This window comes from Phaseolus vulgaris, chromosome 5 (genome assembly GCF_000499845.2).
Source record: "Phaseolus vulgaris cultivar G19833 chromosome 5, P. vulgaris v2.0, whole genome shotgun sequence".
Lineage (NCBI taxonomy): Eukaryota > Viridiplantae > Streptophyta > Magnoliopsida > Fabales > Fabaceae > Phaseolus > Phaseolus vulgaris.
Genome location: NC_023755.2, coordinates 5675302 through 5691661, shown reverse-complemented (window position 1 = coordinate 5691661; position 16360 = coordinate 5675302). Strand labels below are relative to the sequence as shown.

Below are 16360 nucleotides of genomic sequence, written 5' to 3'. Positions count from 1 at the left end.
TTTGATCACAATTATATTATAATCTCTCTAGCGTTAGACAGATCTATACTGAAATCATTTTAATTTGATAACAAAACGACAACTATCATGCATTCAACTCTACAACAAATCAAGACCCAATCAATTCAACTGAAGCAATAATCTACTATGGAGGACTTATTGATAAGTGTCATATTTCAGTAATATTTTAAATTAAAAGATTGACACTTATGGATTTTTTTTAATAAAATAACTATAATTGAACTCTTAATTTAGAAATTTAAACCTTTTTACATATTTGTGATTATAAAATGAATGAGAACGATTTGTTCCAAAATTTTTGTTAATTTCAGGGTTCTAGGGTAAAATGGAGATGAAAGGGCTAAAGGAGAATGGACAAGATGAAAAGGCAAAGTTGGAACATTGGAAACTCGCTCAAAAATCGCCCAAACTCACCTAAGAAAAATCACTCTAGAGGAACTCGCCCAAGCGAGTTTACTCTAGTGAAGTTGGGCTTTTTCTCATCAAACTCGCTTAAGCGAGATGTCACTTAGCCCAAACCCAACTAGGTTAAAAGGAAGGCGTGAGACATAACCCTAGACATCATTAGGATAATAGAGAGATAGAAAACCATAGAGGAGGCAATCGTCAAGGAGAAACATCCTGGATCTTCTTTTCTTTCTTTCCATGCTTGTAATGGCCAACATGAGTGGCTAATTCTTCTCTTTGAGATTGAGAGTAATCAATTCAAACTCTTATGTACTGAAGTGATAGTTATCTATAATATTCAGTTCTTGATTGATGATTAATATTATCATTTTATTCTTAGAACTTGAATTATTCATGATTTGGATCCTTAGATTTAATTGGAAAGTACATCTAAGCATCTGAACTAAATGATAATGCTTAACATATTTGAATGATAGAAATATTTTTGAAATGTTAAATCCTTTATAACATTTGTTCATAATGATAAGGAGTTTTTATAAATATGTGAGGAATTACAAATTCAAATTTTATTCAATTTGAATTTTATTATAAAAACATATTTACAAATTTATTATTATTTATTCTGGGCAATTGAAGTTTATTATAAAAATACAAAAAATAAATAACTTTCATTTATTTTCCCCATAATATTTAGTTACATTAAAATATCTATAAAATATTTTGTTTCAGTATCTTTCTATTAATATTATCTTAAAGTTTAATATTTTTAATTTTTAATTTTCAAATTTTATATTTCCTTCTATTTCAATTTTATAAATATTTAAATTCACATCAAAACAAAATTTAATAATTTAACCTTACATAATTTAATAAATTTCGCCTCTCATTAAAATTTATTCTCCCATTTTTAATTAAAGTTTTCAAAACATTTCTTACTTACCAAAAAGTTTTTAATTTGTTTTCTTAAATTTATTTTATTTTATATTATATTCCTTTCTTCTTTCTCCAATCACTCCTGACAAAAAAAAAATAAAAATCCAGAACATCATGCCAAAATTTGGTCACCGCATAATTGATTATAACTGAACATTCATATATCAAAGAAATTATATTTTTGAAAACCGAATTTTGATCACTTATCGAACGATCTTCTTCCGCTCTTGTTCATTATCAGAAAAAAATAGTCCCGGAATTTGACTTTCCAGAAACCAAATTCTAAAATTATCTTTTTGCGCGAATAAAAAACAAAGGGGAGAATTTAGTTTCCTTGAAATCAAATTCTTACCATGAACAAATTTAAGTGTTAGTTGGAAAAATAAAAGCACACATGTTCAGGAATTATTTATCAAAACCGTACAACTTGGGAAAAACCTCAGAATACTAAAATAAAGGAAAAGGACTCTATAAACTATAAAAAAAAGTTGAAATTATCAAAAATTGTAGTTCATGCATATTGATCTTGACTTCAAAGCCCTTGGGAACATGGTGACACTGTATATGCAATGAAAAAAGAAAGAACCTTTGCCTAAGTTTGGGCTTTACAAATACCATATTCACTTCCCCAAGCAGCACACTCCTATTGACTAAGTTGCGAAATGAATAATGATTCTCTTTTCATTATTCACATTGGACCTAGAAAGGGCTAATTGTAGGACTTGTACCAATATGTATTTAGCTACCTTTTTATCTATGCTTGGGAGGTTCCTCGCACTTCTAAACCCTACTATAAATAATTATAAAATAGAAACTAATTTTTTTTTAAAAATAATTAGTTATTATAATAATTAAAATATAAATCATTTTAAAAATTAAAAAAAAAATTAAATTAATTTTTATTATTGTTAAATAGTTTCTAAATTATTATCTAATTAACAATTAATTTATAAATTATTTAAAAATAATAAAACCTAATTTAAAAATAAATAAAAGAATTGTTTAATTTTTAAAATATCTCTAATTTAGTTATTATAATAATTAATTATTTTTTATTTTTAAAATTAATTTCTATTTCATAATTTTTTTTAAAATGTAATGTGCCTAAAATTTACTTTATAGTTGTTACATTGTATGATGCTACATTTTCCTACTGTGAAAGTCATTAACACCAATTTAATGAAAATGATCAAATTAACTATTTTTAAGCCAAATTGAGACTTTTAAATATAGTAGGACTAAATAAAAAAAATTAAAGAGAGAAAAAATCTATTAAACCTTCTTTTATATAGAGATCATGTTAATTTTGTACAATATTAATTAAGGTGAATTGCTTCTGATGGAGTATGTTTAAATAAATTTAACTTATAATTAAGGGTTCTAGAAAATAAATAATTTTTTTCATTAGTTAAGATTTATTTATGTATAAATTAAAAAAAAATAGAGAAAATATATGAAACAATTTTAGAAATTTATCTATGTAAAAAAGTTAAAGATTTTTTTTGAAAAAAGTGTTTATAAATAAGGTTTTTAAACATACTTTAACTTCAAAATAAAAGAAAAGAAACCTACACGCATGGAACACATTGCTTTCGTACCTTTGGAAGTTGTGAACCATCCATGAAGGAACATTGATCACTTCATGAGATAGCAAATCCTTTTGTCTCAACCCCCTCTCCACGTACGTCCCTCAAGACGGGTTCCCTGCACTTTTGAATAGCCATCTAAAAATTTGTAATTTTAAAAATATTACAATAATTAAGAAAAAAACTAAATAGGGTTAGTTTTTTCAATTCAAAGAAAATTATACCCATTCATTCCTAATATAATGCATGAAGTAGTAACAAGCTAAAAAAAATTCAAAAATTGGGATGACAATGTAGGATGGGTTATGCATCGTTTATTATGAAAAACATGTGACGGACTCACTATTTTAGTTTGTTGATCTGTTTATGCTCGTGCATTATAATTCGTAATCTGCGCAGGTCAGGTACGAGATGGGACGAGGCATCTCGCTAGCTTAGAAATTAATAAAAAAAAATATTTCTTTTTAAATCCCATCAAATTTCTTTCTACATTCCATCAATTTCATAAATCAGATTTTAGAAGTCAAAATAGTTATTCTAAATTCTAGAAGGTATAGTTGTTCCGGAAAGATTATTCTGAATTTTGTCTTTTTTCTTATAAATTTCCATTTCCAAAATTTACTTTATGTTAGGAAAATTAAATTCCAAAATTGATGAGGTGCATGAAGAAATTTGATGGAGTGCATGCAGGAAGAAACATCATAATAAAAAATACAGTTATTGTCTTCTCTAGGTTTTGGTTCTCATCAATGTCATGTCCTCAATCACCCCACGTGCTCTCTTGATTCCTACCATTTATGCCAACCTCAAACACCTTTTCAGTTCATAGTGTGGTAAGAATATTAGGAGAATGTAAAGTCATTGAAGAAATTATTAAACTGAAAACAAATTAAAAGAGGTAAAAAATAATCCCTAATAATGTAAATTGAATATTATCATGTATGCCGTTTATAAATAAGATAACAAGTGTTTTCTATATATATTACAAGTGCATTACTATTTTTTTATTTTTTAAAAAAATTATATTTTTATACAAGTTAACTGAATTATCTCTTATACGAAACGGGCCAATAAAATAAACCCATATTATTTAAACAGAACGAACCAACCTAATTCATAGTCTAATATAAAACGGATTAATACAAATCGAATCAACTCACATTTTTCCACCCCAGCCAAAAGTATAATCTTAAAGCTCTAACTAGTATATGAGCCACATAACTTGTTTGTTTTTAAATGAAACAAACCCCTATATTTGGTGAAGATTGAATTTATTTTGATAAGATTTAACAATACAACCAAACTAAGAAATAAATTTCAGTGGAAGAACATGGGAGCTATCAACTACCTGCTTGTTATCATAATATAACTTTTTTAAGTGTCTCACTGTACCATTCTAAAATCTCTATATCATTTTCACTTCAATATAGATAAAAGTTTTATAAAATTTGTATTCAATAGTAATGTGTCATTTGCTAGTTAATATATTTAAGATAAAATAATAATTTTTTATTCTTATAAACGAGGGTTTTATTCAAAATCTGAGATCTTAAATTTCATGTTGTATCACCATTCAGATATTAAACTTATGGCCATTCTACAATGAAAAGAGTCTAAATAGGAGTCTTGCTTCACTCTATAATTGCACACTTCTAAAAATAATATACATTCATAGAAATCATACCTAAGAATGTTATTCTCCTCAGTATGTAATCATTTTAAAAGTATAAATAGCATAATTATTTAAAATTAAAAAAAGTGGAAAAGAAGTGTAAAAAAATGAAATAAAAGAATGGATAAATATGGTATTCATTTATCTGCAAACTCTCTTGAAATAGAATACGTCTAAAACTAATTTTTCACAAGCTATGAGTAAATACAAAACATGTATCCTCACTTTCACATCAACCACAATGGACCAAAAAATTGACATGAAACAAACCCCAAGAAGAAACCCCAGTTGTATTCCACTAAACAAACTGCACAGGAAAATGGCAATTCTAAGAAAGATTAGCTGAAAACAATGGGAAAAAGAAAGTGGCATGATAGCTTTTGTGATAATAGCTAGGGTTCAGAAAGAGCCAAGCTACATGAACTTTTTTTACCTTTAACTGAATAATTAAATCACCTGTTGAAGAAGCTTTATGCAAAGGCCAAGAAGCTGGAGTGTTGGAAATGCAAAGACATAATATCGACATATTAGCCAAATTAAGACAAAGAATGAGCCAAATGAAAGGTAAATCACAAATAATTAGGGTTTGCATGACAACATGTTGTCAACACAAGTTCATATATTATCACTGCTTTTATTTTTTAGGTAAGACATCTTTTCCCACTATGGATGCACGTAATTCAATTCTATGACCTCATTTTGCTTTTCTGACTCCATCCCTATCTTCATTCCTAATGACCTAAATGCCCTTTGGTACCATAAAATGTTTTTGCCATGCCATCCAAAACCACTGCATATTATTCAAATGGGTAATTTCCATATGCATAAATTCTCAATCCGGATTGCAGTATCTTTTGTAGAAATAAAAATTCTTGCAGGTTTCACAGAACAATTATATGATAAGGGTAGGGCTAATTCTCCCTACATTGACCTACATCAAAGAAAATGTCTTTATTATCCTTATTTTTTTAGATATTTATATATGCAACACAAATAAAACAATTCTAGATATACAAATTCAAAACTGAAAATGTGTTTTCTAGATATGAAAATTCGCAGCATAATAATGTCTTCTGGATTCGAAATGCGAAAATCTAAAAAAGATGACAAGAGCAATTTGGAGTTTAAAAATAAATTATCGGTGTATATCAAAATTGATCTGTTGTAGGGAGAATTAGCCTAGCTCAATTCAATCCTGGAACAAATTGCATCCATTCCTCTGTGTTTTCTTTGTAAATAAAAGAATTCTGCAACTTGTATACCAATTATATGTAAACGTCCAGATTTTATGTTATTTAACTGTTTTATTCTTGTATATTTTAATTGATCATTAAGTTCAAATTGCGAGAAGAGAATTTCTTATTTATAAGAGAATTACAGCATTTTCTATAGTAAAATTATTTATTTATTATTATTTTAGTACTTGAAAGAAAAATTGAAAGAGAAAGACTTATTTTTTTCATTGGAGTTCGAGATAAGGGTATTTGTTTTGGAGAGATATGTTGTAAGAAGCAAATGCAATCATTTCAATAAGTTTAGATGAAATGGTGATTATGTGACATATAGACTAAATCGTTTATCAATGTAAAGTCTAATATTTTTTTTAAAATGTAATCTCTTACTAATGTAAATCTTAGGAGATTGGAAGGATTTTGATCAACTCAAAAAAACTATTAAGAAAAAAAAAAGTTTTTTTTATGTTGTTTCTCTTATTTATAAGTGAAAGTATTTTTGTTGCCTGTTAGAGAAAAATATTATAATTTTTTCCTTTCAATAAAACATGTAAAATTGAGGATAAGATAAAATTTTGATTTTTTTTTAAATAAGGGAGCATCAAATGTCTCAATTTGAAATAGGAGGACCAAAGTCGTTAATTTTATAAAATAGAAAAAAAATGTGTTTATGCAGTCAAAATGAGTCTTTTTTTTATAATTTGACTTAATTACTTAACATAGAAAATCCTTGTGTGGTCTATGGAAGAAGAAAAAAAGAGTGTTCACCAGATTTATGGTTGAATATGGTGTCATTGGTTGTTTAAGATGCTCACGTTTTGAGCCTCTCAGAGTGGCTTTTATTTTCTCCCCTTTTGTCTTTTATATATATGTTCAATCTTAGATCTCATCATATTAATGTACAAACTTCACTTTTCCTTCTTTTAAATAACAATCATTAAAACATCTCAAAGACTCATACACCTAGCACCACTACTTCTTACACTACCTTCTCTCTTCCTTCACTTGTTACAATCCCAATTTCCTTCAAATGATAAACTTTGAAGCTTCTTCAAACACCATCTCAAACTTGTTCTTTGTCCCATTTGTGCTTCTCTTGCCAACCCTGGCCTTAGGAGATTGCACATGTGACACAGATGAGGCCAAAAGGAGTGACTCAAGTGAAATGCTCCACTACAAACTTGGCTCGATTGCTTCTGTGCTTGTTGCTGGGGCCCTTGGGGTGAGTCTCCCATTGCTGAGCAGAAGAATCCCTACTCTTAATCCCAAGAATGACATATTCTTCATGGTTAAGGCCTTTGCTGCAGGGGTGATTCTTGCAACAGGGTTTGTCCACATACTTCCTGATGCTTATGAAAGCTTGACTTCACCTTGCCTTAAGGATAATCCATGGGGCAAGTTCCCCTTCACTGGATTTGTTGCCATGATGTCCTCAATAGGTACCTTAATGGTGGACTCATTTGCCACAGGGTTCTACCACAGACAACATTTTAATCCCTCAAAGCAGGTTCCTGCTGATGAGGAAATCGGAGATGAACATGCTGGTCACATACATGTTCACACTCATGCCACACATGGCCATGCTCATGGATCAGCTGTGTCCTCTGAGGATGCAGAAACATCTGAACTAATTAGGCAGCGCATCATATCACAAGTAAGATCAATTAGTACATGTTTGAAAGTAAACTTTAACTTGATTTAGTTTTCATTTTATAAACTGATGAGTTTTGCAAAGGTAACTCTCTTTTCTTTCATTTCAAACTACAAGCTTGGAAACAAACTCAATTCACAATAGGATTGAACTGAAAAAAAAACAAATAAGAGCACCAAAACATGTTCTAAGTTGTTGATACGCAACCTGTTTTTTTTATATATATATGTTGGATTTGGAGTGTTTTGTGGTAGAAGTATTGTTGAGTTTAAATTATTGAATTGTGTTCCAGGTGTTGGAGATAGGAATTGTGGTCCACTCAGTGATAATTGGAATATCATTGGGAACTGCAGGGAGCATTGATACCATAAAGCCTCTTCTGGTGGCCCTTTCTTTCCATCAATTTTTTGAGGGGATGGGTCTTGGTGGCTGCATATCTCAGGTATTGCAATTGGCTTCATATAGTTTCATAAATCTTACATGCTCCTTATAAAATCATTAAGACCCTCTTTTCATCTTCAATGAACAAAATTTCCAATCTCTTCCTTGTGTTATCAAATCATTCATAGGGTTTAGGAAAAGAAACACCTAAAAGACTAAGCTGAATGGATTAACTAATATGAACAAATTTGAAGCAGAAGAGAAAAGTGGTTTCTTTTGAGTTTGGAAGCAGAAGGGGTTGTAAAATGTTGCCATGATGACAACATCCTCATATTTTCATCTAACCTTTTTACTTAGAAGAAAAAGACAAAGACCAAACAGTCACAGGTAAACTAAAGACATGCTTTTAACTGATTATAACATTAAACTATTCACAAAAGCTTTAAAGTTGGTTCCTAGGTTCATAAAGAAGAGAAAAAAAATACCTGATCTATATGTTATTATACACACCCTTCTAATGAATGTTAAATAAAGCTAAATTAATTGTGACAGGCAGAGTTTGAATCCAAGTCTACAGCAATTATGGCAACTTTTTTCTCCCTAACAACCCCAATTGGTATAGCAATTGGAATGGGGGTGTCAAGTGCTTATAAAGAGAATAGCCCTACTGCTTTAACTGTTGAAGGGGTGTTCAATTCTGCTTCTGCTGGGATTTTGATTTACATGGCACTGGTTGATCTTTTAGCAGCAGATTTTATGAACCCAAGATTGCAGAAAAATTTGAAGCTCCAACTAGGGGCAAATATATCCCTTCTTTTAGGCTCAGGTTGCATGTCACTATTGGCCAAATGGGCTTAAAAGGTTTTGGTTTTTCATTAATTACTTTCAATTCCTCAGCTAAAATTCATATACCTATCTCTTTTCTCTTTAAATGTGTTTGTTTTCATATTCTATTTAACAATGTGGCACACCGAATATGCACCACAACAAGTGCAGTTACAAATAGAGAAGTGTTGTTTATAAGCTTTACGGAGCTTTTATATTAGAAATATAAAGTATTGAATGCTTTTCGTATCCTTCAATCATTGACCACCAAGAACAAAAAAACATACAATATCTATTAAGTATTCAAAGTATAATACGATTTTTTTAAGAATCTAGTAAACTACACAGTGAAAATGACATTTGTGGCTTAGTAATATAAATGTAATTTTTTTTTTCATAACTACATTATTTAAAATAGCATAACTTACAACAACATCAAAAGTTTTAAAATTCATTTAAGTAAAAAAAAAAAACTATTATTTTTAAATGGTATTAAATATAATCAGGTGATATAAAATTGTGATTAGAAATATTTTAATATTTTTCTGCAATCAATAAACTAATCATTTCTGGGTGAGGGCACCAGAGACTATCTAGTTTGTCCGAGGTTGTACACTTTTAATTAAATTAGACCTCATAGTACTATAAATAATAATTGCTTCACTTAAAGATATCGTTACAATTATATACGTAAGTTTGTTAGTAATTAAAATAGTACTTTTAAAAAAAATAAGATAATAAGATTTATGAAAAAAATTAAAGAAAATTTTATTTTAAAAGAATGTATTACAGAAAAAAAAACAGAAATTTATGTATTTTACTTAAAATTGTTTAGAAAAACACAAATAAATACATCTTTTTATAATATATAGATGAGTCTTATGAATTTTTCATGCAAATTTTTTTTTATAAATAGATTATATAAGATTAAATTAGATTTAAAATCTAACTTTTTAATAAAATATTAAATTTATTTAAGATTTGAAAAAATCTTGAATATAATAAATTTGTACTAACTAAAAAAATTATAAACAAATAATATTGGAGTGGAATAAAAGGAATAACAATGATTGCGTAGATGCAGTGGTTGGTCAGAGTTGAAGCACTGAGGAGAAGAAGTTGTAATAAGCACCCCTCATTCAAATATGAGATGCATGTAAAAATGGTTGATGTCCCTGTTGTTGAGCCACTTTGCTGCAAAATTGATCACAGGCTTAATCCATGATTTGACCATGGAATTTCCCTTGTGCTTATTCTTTGTCATCTTCTTTGGTGTAGGAAACTATTTAATGCAAAAGGACCATATATGTTGTTCCATTTCACAGCCTTTGAGGGTCAAAAACTTGGTCCCTTCCAATGTTCTTCTCATTATGCTTATGTTATTAGAGATCTTTATAAAAGTACTTGACTTCAATTTTTGTCCCTACAATTGGAATATCTTAGGGAGGCATCTATCTAGGAGAATACCATGCTGTCTCTCAACTCCTGCATTTCTATTCATGTATGACAACCCAAATAATAATAATAATAACATTGGAGACTTTTATTAATGAATCACGTCATTTTTAGTTTAAAAGTGGATTTTAAATAATTGACTAGCAATTTTAATTTATTTTTCTGTTTTTTAATTTTTTTAGACAATTACTTATGAAAGTATATATATCTCTATATTTAATCACATAATTATAACATTTATATTTATATGGACAATTTGATTTTCAGTTAATAAAAGTTGACCTAAGAAACTAAAGAGACAGAGAAAACATTAAGTAAAAAAAAAGAAATAAAAGATTATTGCAAAGTCAGTTCCGTTAATTATCAGTGTGTGCGCGCTCTTAAAGAAATTAGTGTTTTACAATTGCATTCTTAATTTAGAAAGTGTCACTTTTTATATAAACTTCCAACAATTTCCAATGACTTCCCCTTCATATTTATTAGTGACTTTAATTGTTTTAGTATGTGTGTCACGGGTCTTCTTAATGCTCACATATGTGCTTTCGATAATTATTTGTTTTCTCATTCTTCCATATATATTTATATGCAAAATGCATGTTTAATATAATATGAACTTTATAAAGGTTTCAATAAAATATATATATCCTTCTTCTTCTTTTGTTAATTGTCCTGGAATGTCAATCTAATTATTTCTTATCACATCATTGTCTTCTTCTAACTTGTTTCTAAAGATCCATCTTGTTCCAACCACACTTTGTTTAAATAAAATGAGGCACCAAAGTCTGAGTTCTCCTATGGCTGGAATTCAATCTTCGTCTGCCAAAACTTTCTCTATATTATTTATTTCTACTTGAGAGACCAAGGCTATAGTAGCTTCATCTCTAAAAGATTATATGTTTCTTACGCTTTCTTCCTTTCTCTTGAGATTTCATCTTGAGGATGAGATGAAACATATATCCACTCCTTTTGAAGGGTTTGACAAATCTGTGGACCTTTACTTGAAACTTCAGCTACGTGTGACTCTTTAGTTTCGTCTGATGATTTTCTTTTGTATGTCTTGTCAATGCAAAGATATACAAAGTTTAGGTAAATATCTGATAGTCTCCTATCAGTTTAAGAGAAATTGTCAAACTTTACATTTACGGTTTCTTCTATGATCAAGGTATGAGAGTTATACACTCTATAAGCCTTGAACTATTGGAGTAATCAAGAAATGTTCATTTATCTACCTTGGAGTCAAATTTATCAATTTGGTCCTTGGTATTAAGGATGTAACAAGAATAGCCACAAGCATGAAAGTATGCAATGTTGGGTTTTCTTTTTGTTAACGGAGTGCATATAAAGCTTCCTTAAACTTTATAAATATAGTAGATATATCCTTCTTTCTGTATTCAGTAATATTGCAATAATACAAGGGTTTTCTTTTCTCTCTTCTTGCACCCATCTCTTTCTGCTTTCATTACATGGTATACAAAGCCTTTTTTTTCCAGCCATGTCTTCTTCATCCTCTTCCACCTCTGCTCCAATCGTGTCTTCCCTCCCATCTCCCGTTCAGTTTCACACTTTTTCCAATGCCCTTTCTCTCAAATTAACGGATGATAATTTTCTGGTTTGGAGCCAACAAATTCTTGCTCAGGTAGAGGGACTCAACCTTCTTTCGTTCTTGGAATCTCCCCTCACCCCTTCTCGGTTTCTGTTTGGCACCACCGTCAACCCTGCCTTTCTTCTTCACAAGCAACGAGATAATTTGCTTGTTGCTTGGCTTCTTGCTTCTATGTCCCCTTCAATTCTTACACAAATGGTTGGATTACGATCTGCTTATCTCATATGGGACAAGTTAAACGTCTACTACGCTTCCCACACTCGTGCCAAAATTCGAAAACTCAAGCTCCTGCTCAAAACCCCTAAACGTGACCGCTCCATCTTTGCCTACCTTATTGATGTCAAGAAAGTGGTGGACTCTCTTGCTGCCACTGGTTCTGCTATCACGGCTGAAGACCACATCGATGTTGTCTTGGATGGTCTTCCTGAAGAGTATGATGCTTTTATCACGTCCATTACCTCACGGCTTGATCCCTACACCATTGAGGATATTGAGTTTCTGTTTTTTGCTCAAGAAGAACGGTTCGAGAAACACCAGTCTCTTGAGAACTCTCTTGCCCAAGCTAATGTTGCTTACAACAACTGGACCCCTTCACCTTCCTCCACTTCTGCTTTTCGTGGCCATAACGTGCGTGATGGTCGCGGGTTCTTCAGGTCCCATACCAACACCAAAAGGTATCAATCTCCTCGTGGCCCACACCCTCCCTGGACTGATCAATCTTCTTCCACCGCTCCTGCCCGAGTCCAATGTCAGCTCTGCTTCAAATATGGTCACACGACTCTCACTTGCTGGACTCGTTCTGATATCAAGGGGCCTTCACAGATTTCTGCTAATGCAACCTTCTTTTCGTCGTCTTCAAATCCTGATCATTCTGAACCTTCCATCTTGGGCACTCCTTCAACTGTTCAAGATCCCTTGTGGTATCCCGACACTGGTGTCACCCATCACATAACCCATGACCCTTGTGTTTTCTCCTCCACCAACACGTACACTAGTAATGAATTTGTTCAACTCGGTAATGGTTCAGGTATGCCCATTCGTGACTTTGGATCTGCCTTTCTTTCTTCCTCCAACTCCTTTCACTCTTTCAAACTACATAATCTTCTTCATGTGCCTTCTGTTAATAAAAATCTTATCAGTGTCTCACAGTTTGCCCGTGATAATGGGGTGTTTTTTGAATTCTTTGTTGATCACTATTTTGTCAAAAATCAGGTTACAAGAGAGACTCTTCTCCAAGGAAAAATTCATGATGGTCTTTATGTTTTTCCACATTTACAACAATCTATGCCACCCTCTGTTCATATGCACCCTGCTGTTCATACTGCTTCTACTAGTTCTTTGCTGAACAATTATGATATTTGGCACCAACGTCTTGGACATGCTTCATCTCGTGTTGTTCATCATATTATGCATTTACAGAATATTATCTATAATAAAAATGTTGCTTTCTGTGATGCCTGCACTAAATCTAAAGCCCACCAATTACCTTTTTCTCGCTCTTTAACTTCTTACAATGCACCGTTACAACTTGTTTTTGTTGATATATGGGGTCCCTCACATACTCCCTCCACAAATGGTTCGTTATATTACATTGCTTTTCTTGATGCCTTCTCTCAGTTTACTTGGTTCTATCTTCTTCACTCTAAATCTAAAGTTACTGTTGTCTTTTTATAGTTTAAATTGTTTGCTGAAAAACAAACTGGGTTTTCTATCAAAGCTCTTCAAAGTGATAATGCAAAAGAATTTCTTGCTTTAACAAAGACATTGCGTTGTTTTGGTATTGATCACCGTCTCACTTGCCCACACACACACCAACAAAATGGTTTTGTAGAAAGAAAACATCGTCTCATTGTTGAAACTGGTCTTGCTCTTCTTGCTAGTGCTTCTCTTCCTCTCACTTATTAGGCTGAAGCGTTTACCTCTGTTGTTCACATTATCAACATTTTACCTACTCTTGTTTTAAATGATCTTAGTCCCTATGAAACGCTTTTTGCTATTAAACCTAACTATAAGTTTCTTAAAGCTTTTGGGTGTGCCTGTTATCCTCTGATGCGCCCTTATAACCAACACAAATTTGATTTTCATTCCTCCTTATGTCTGTTTCTTGGCTACGATCCTCACAGGAGAGGTTACCTTTGCCTCACTACTAGTGGTAAACTTCATGTTTCATGCAATGTTTTATTTAATGAGTCTTTGTTTCCTTATTCTCTCTCAGCTAACCTTTTTCTTCATCATTCCACTTCTGATATTTATGATTTTTTTGTTTCTTCTACTGCACCTCTCACTGTTGTTTCCATTCCTCATGCCACTACTCCCGCTCCTCATACCTCCATCCCCACTTCCCCACGTCTCACGGAGTCCCCTCTACCTTCGATTCCATCTCCTGTCTTCCCTACCGAGCCTCCTCTTGCACCAACTACTAACACTCATCTCATGCTCACTCATGCCAAAGCAGGTATTTCCAAAGCTAAATTATTTCATACCTCCATTTCTCATGATATTTCTGAACCTTCTAATTATAAACAAGCCATGGCTAATCCACTTTGGTTTCGTGCCATGCAAACTGAGTATGATGCTCTCCTTCACAACAACATGTGGACATTGACTTCGCTGCCTCCCAACGCTAATCTGGTTGGATGCAAGTGGGTTTTCAAGAGAAAGTTCAACGCTGATGGTTCTCTTGAACGGTACAAAGCCCGTCTTGTCGCCAAAGGATTCCACCAACGTGAAGGCCTTGACTTTTCTGACACCTTCAGTCCGGTTATCAAGCAAACCACCATTCGTATTGTGCTTACCATTGCTCTCTCTTCATGTTGGCCCATTCACCAGCTTGACATCAACAATGTCTTCCTGCATGGTGAGCTTAATTCACCGGTTTACATGCAACAACCTCCGGGATTTTCTTTCAACAATTCATCTCAAGTCTGTTGTTTACACAAAGCCATCTATGGTCTTAAACAAGCACCACACTCTTGGTTCTAGAAACTGTCTCTCACTCTTCTCAATATGGGTTTCCTACCTTCCAAGAGTGATACTTCCCTATTCACCCGTTTCACTACTACTGCAACATTGTTTATTCTCATCTATGTTGATGACATCTTGGTAACTGGTAGTTCGCATACCTTGGTGCAACAGTTTATCACACAACTCAGCTCTCACTTTGCCCTAAAGGATCTCGGTCGTTTGCACTACTTTTTAGGAGTTGAAGTCACCTGGCATGCCAATACTTCCCTGCATCTCTCTCAGTCAAACTACATTCGTCATCTATTACACCGCATCGATATGCTCCATGTTAAACCTCAACCCACACCCATGGTTTCTTCCCTTCGCCTTACTGTTGATGGCTCCACATCGGTTGAGGATCCTACGTTTTTTCGCTCTATCGTGGGTGCCTTACAATACGTTACCATCACTAGACCAGAATTGTCCTTTGTTGTCAACCGTTTTTGCCAATATATGCACCAACCTCAGCAGTCTCACTGGAAAGCTGTGAAACGAATTCTTCGCTACCTAGCTGGCACCTCGTCTCATGGTCTTCATCTTTGTTCTTCTCTGTCGTACTCCATCATGGGCTTCAGCGACTCTAACTGGGCTACTAACTTAGATGACCGCAAATCCACAACCAGTTACTGTATCTTCCTTGGCCTCAATCCAATTTCGTGGGTTTCAAAGAAGCAGAAAGTTGTTTCACGCAGCAGCACAAAGGCGGAATATAGGAGTGTTGCTACTGCCTTAACTGATATGATCTGGATTCAATCCCTTCTGAATGAGTTGCGGATCAGTTCCACTACACCATGTCTATACTGTGACAACTTGAGTGATGTTCAACTAGCTGCAAACCCCATCATGCATTCTAGGTCTAAACATTTTGAATTAGACCTTCATTTTGTCAGGGATCACGTACTTGCTAAGAGTCTCACTCTCATTCACTTACCATCTCAATTTCAAGTTGCAGACATTTTAACTAAGCCTATTTTTGGCTCTCCCTTTCACTCCTTCAGGTGTAAACTTAGGGTGTTTGATAAATCCTCCCACCTAAGTTTACAGGGGCTGTTAACGGAGTGCATATAAAACTTCCTTAAACTCTATAAATATAGTAGATATATCATTCTTTCTATATTCAGTAATATTGCAATAATACAAGGATTTTCTTTTCTCTCTTCTTCCTCCCATCTCTCTCTGCTTTCATTACACATTGGATACTTTTATTAATGAATCACATCACTTTTAGTTTAAAAGTGGATTTAATAATTGACTAGCAATTTTAATTTATTTTTCTGTTTTTTAATTATTTTAGACAATTACTTATGGAAATATATATCTCTATATTTAATCACATAATTATAACATTTATATTTATATGAACAATTTGATTTTCAGTCCTAAGAAAGTAAAGAGACAGAGAAAACATTAAGTAAAAAAAAAGAAATAAAAGATTATTGCAAAGTTAGTTCCGTTAATTATGATTGAGTGTGTGCGCTCTTAAAAGAAATTAGTGTTTTACAATTGCATTCTTAATTTAGAAAGTGCCACTTTTTATATAAACTTCCAACAATTTCCAATGACTTCCCCTTCATATTTATTAGTGACTTT

The 16360-nt window shown here is 32.3% G+C and overlaps 2 protein-coding genes across 2 annotated transcripts; both read left to right on the top strand.

Annotated features, from left to right (window-relative positions):
* The first annotated feature begins 6733 nt into the window (after positions 1 to 6733).
* LOC137834979 (zinc transporter 1) lies at positions 6734 to 8966 on the top strand. The gene is made up of 3 exons (XM_068643260.1): positions 6734 to 7506; positions 7796 to 7945; positions 8437 to 8966. Exons 1-3 carry the CDS (start codon positions 6883 to 6885, stop codon positions 8740 to 8742), a joined length of 1080 nt encoding a protein of 359 aa, XP_068499361.1. The 5' UTR covers positions 6734 to 6882; the 3' UTR covers positions 8743 to 8966.
* A 5807-nt stretch (positions 8967 to 14773) lies between these two features.
* Positions 14774 to 15838, top strand: LOC137836170 (uncharacterized mitochondrial protein AtMg00810-like). The gene has a single exon (XM_068645026.1). The coding sequence runs from the start codon at positions 14774 to 14776 to the stop codon at positions 15836 to 15838; it is 1065 nt and encodes a 354-aa protein (XP_068501127.1).
* Positions 15839 to 16360: the final 522 nt, after the last annotated feature.

Bases quoted from the DNA above. Each gene is read 5' to 3' on its own strand.
- LOC137834979 (XM_068643260.1), top strand. From the start codon at position 6,883: ATGATAAACTTTGAAGCTTCTTCAAACACCATCTCAAACTTGTTCTTT. The intron at 7,507-7,795 runs GTAAGATCAATT...ATTGTGTTCCAG, and splicing joins GGCAGCGCATCATATCACAA to GTGTTGGAGATAGGAATTGT. The intron at 7,946-8,436 runs GTATTGCAATTG...TAATTGTGACAG, and splicing joins TTGGTGGCTGCATATCTCAG to GCAGAGTTTGAATCCAAGTC.
- LOC137836170 (XM_068645026.1), top strand. From the start codon at position 14,774: ATGGGTTTCCTACCTTCCAAGAGTGATACTTCCCTATTCACCCGTTTC.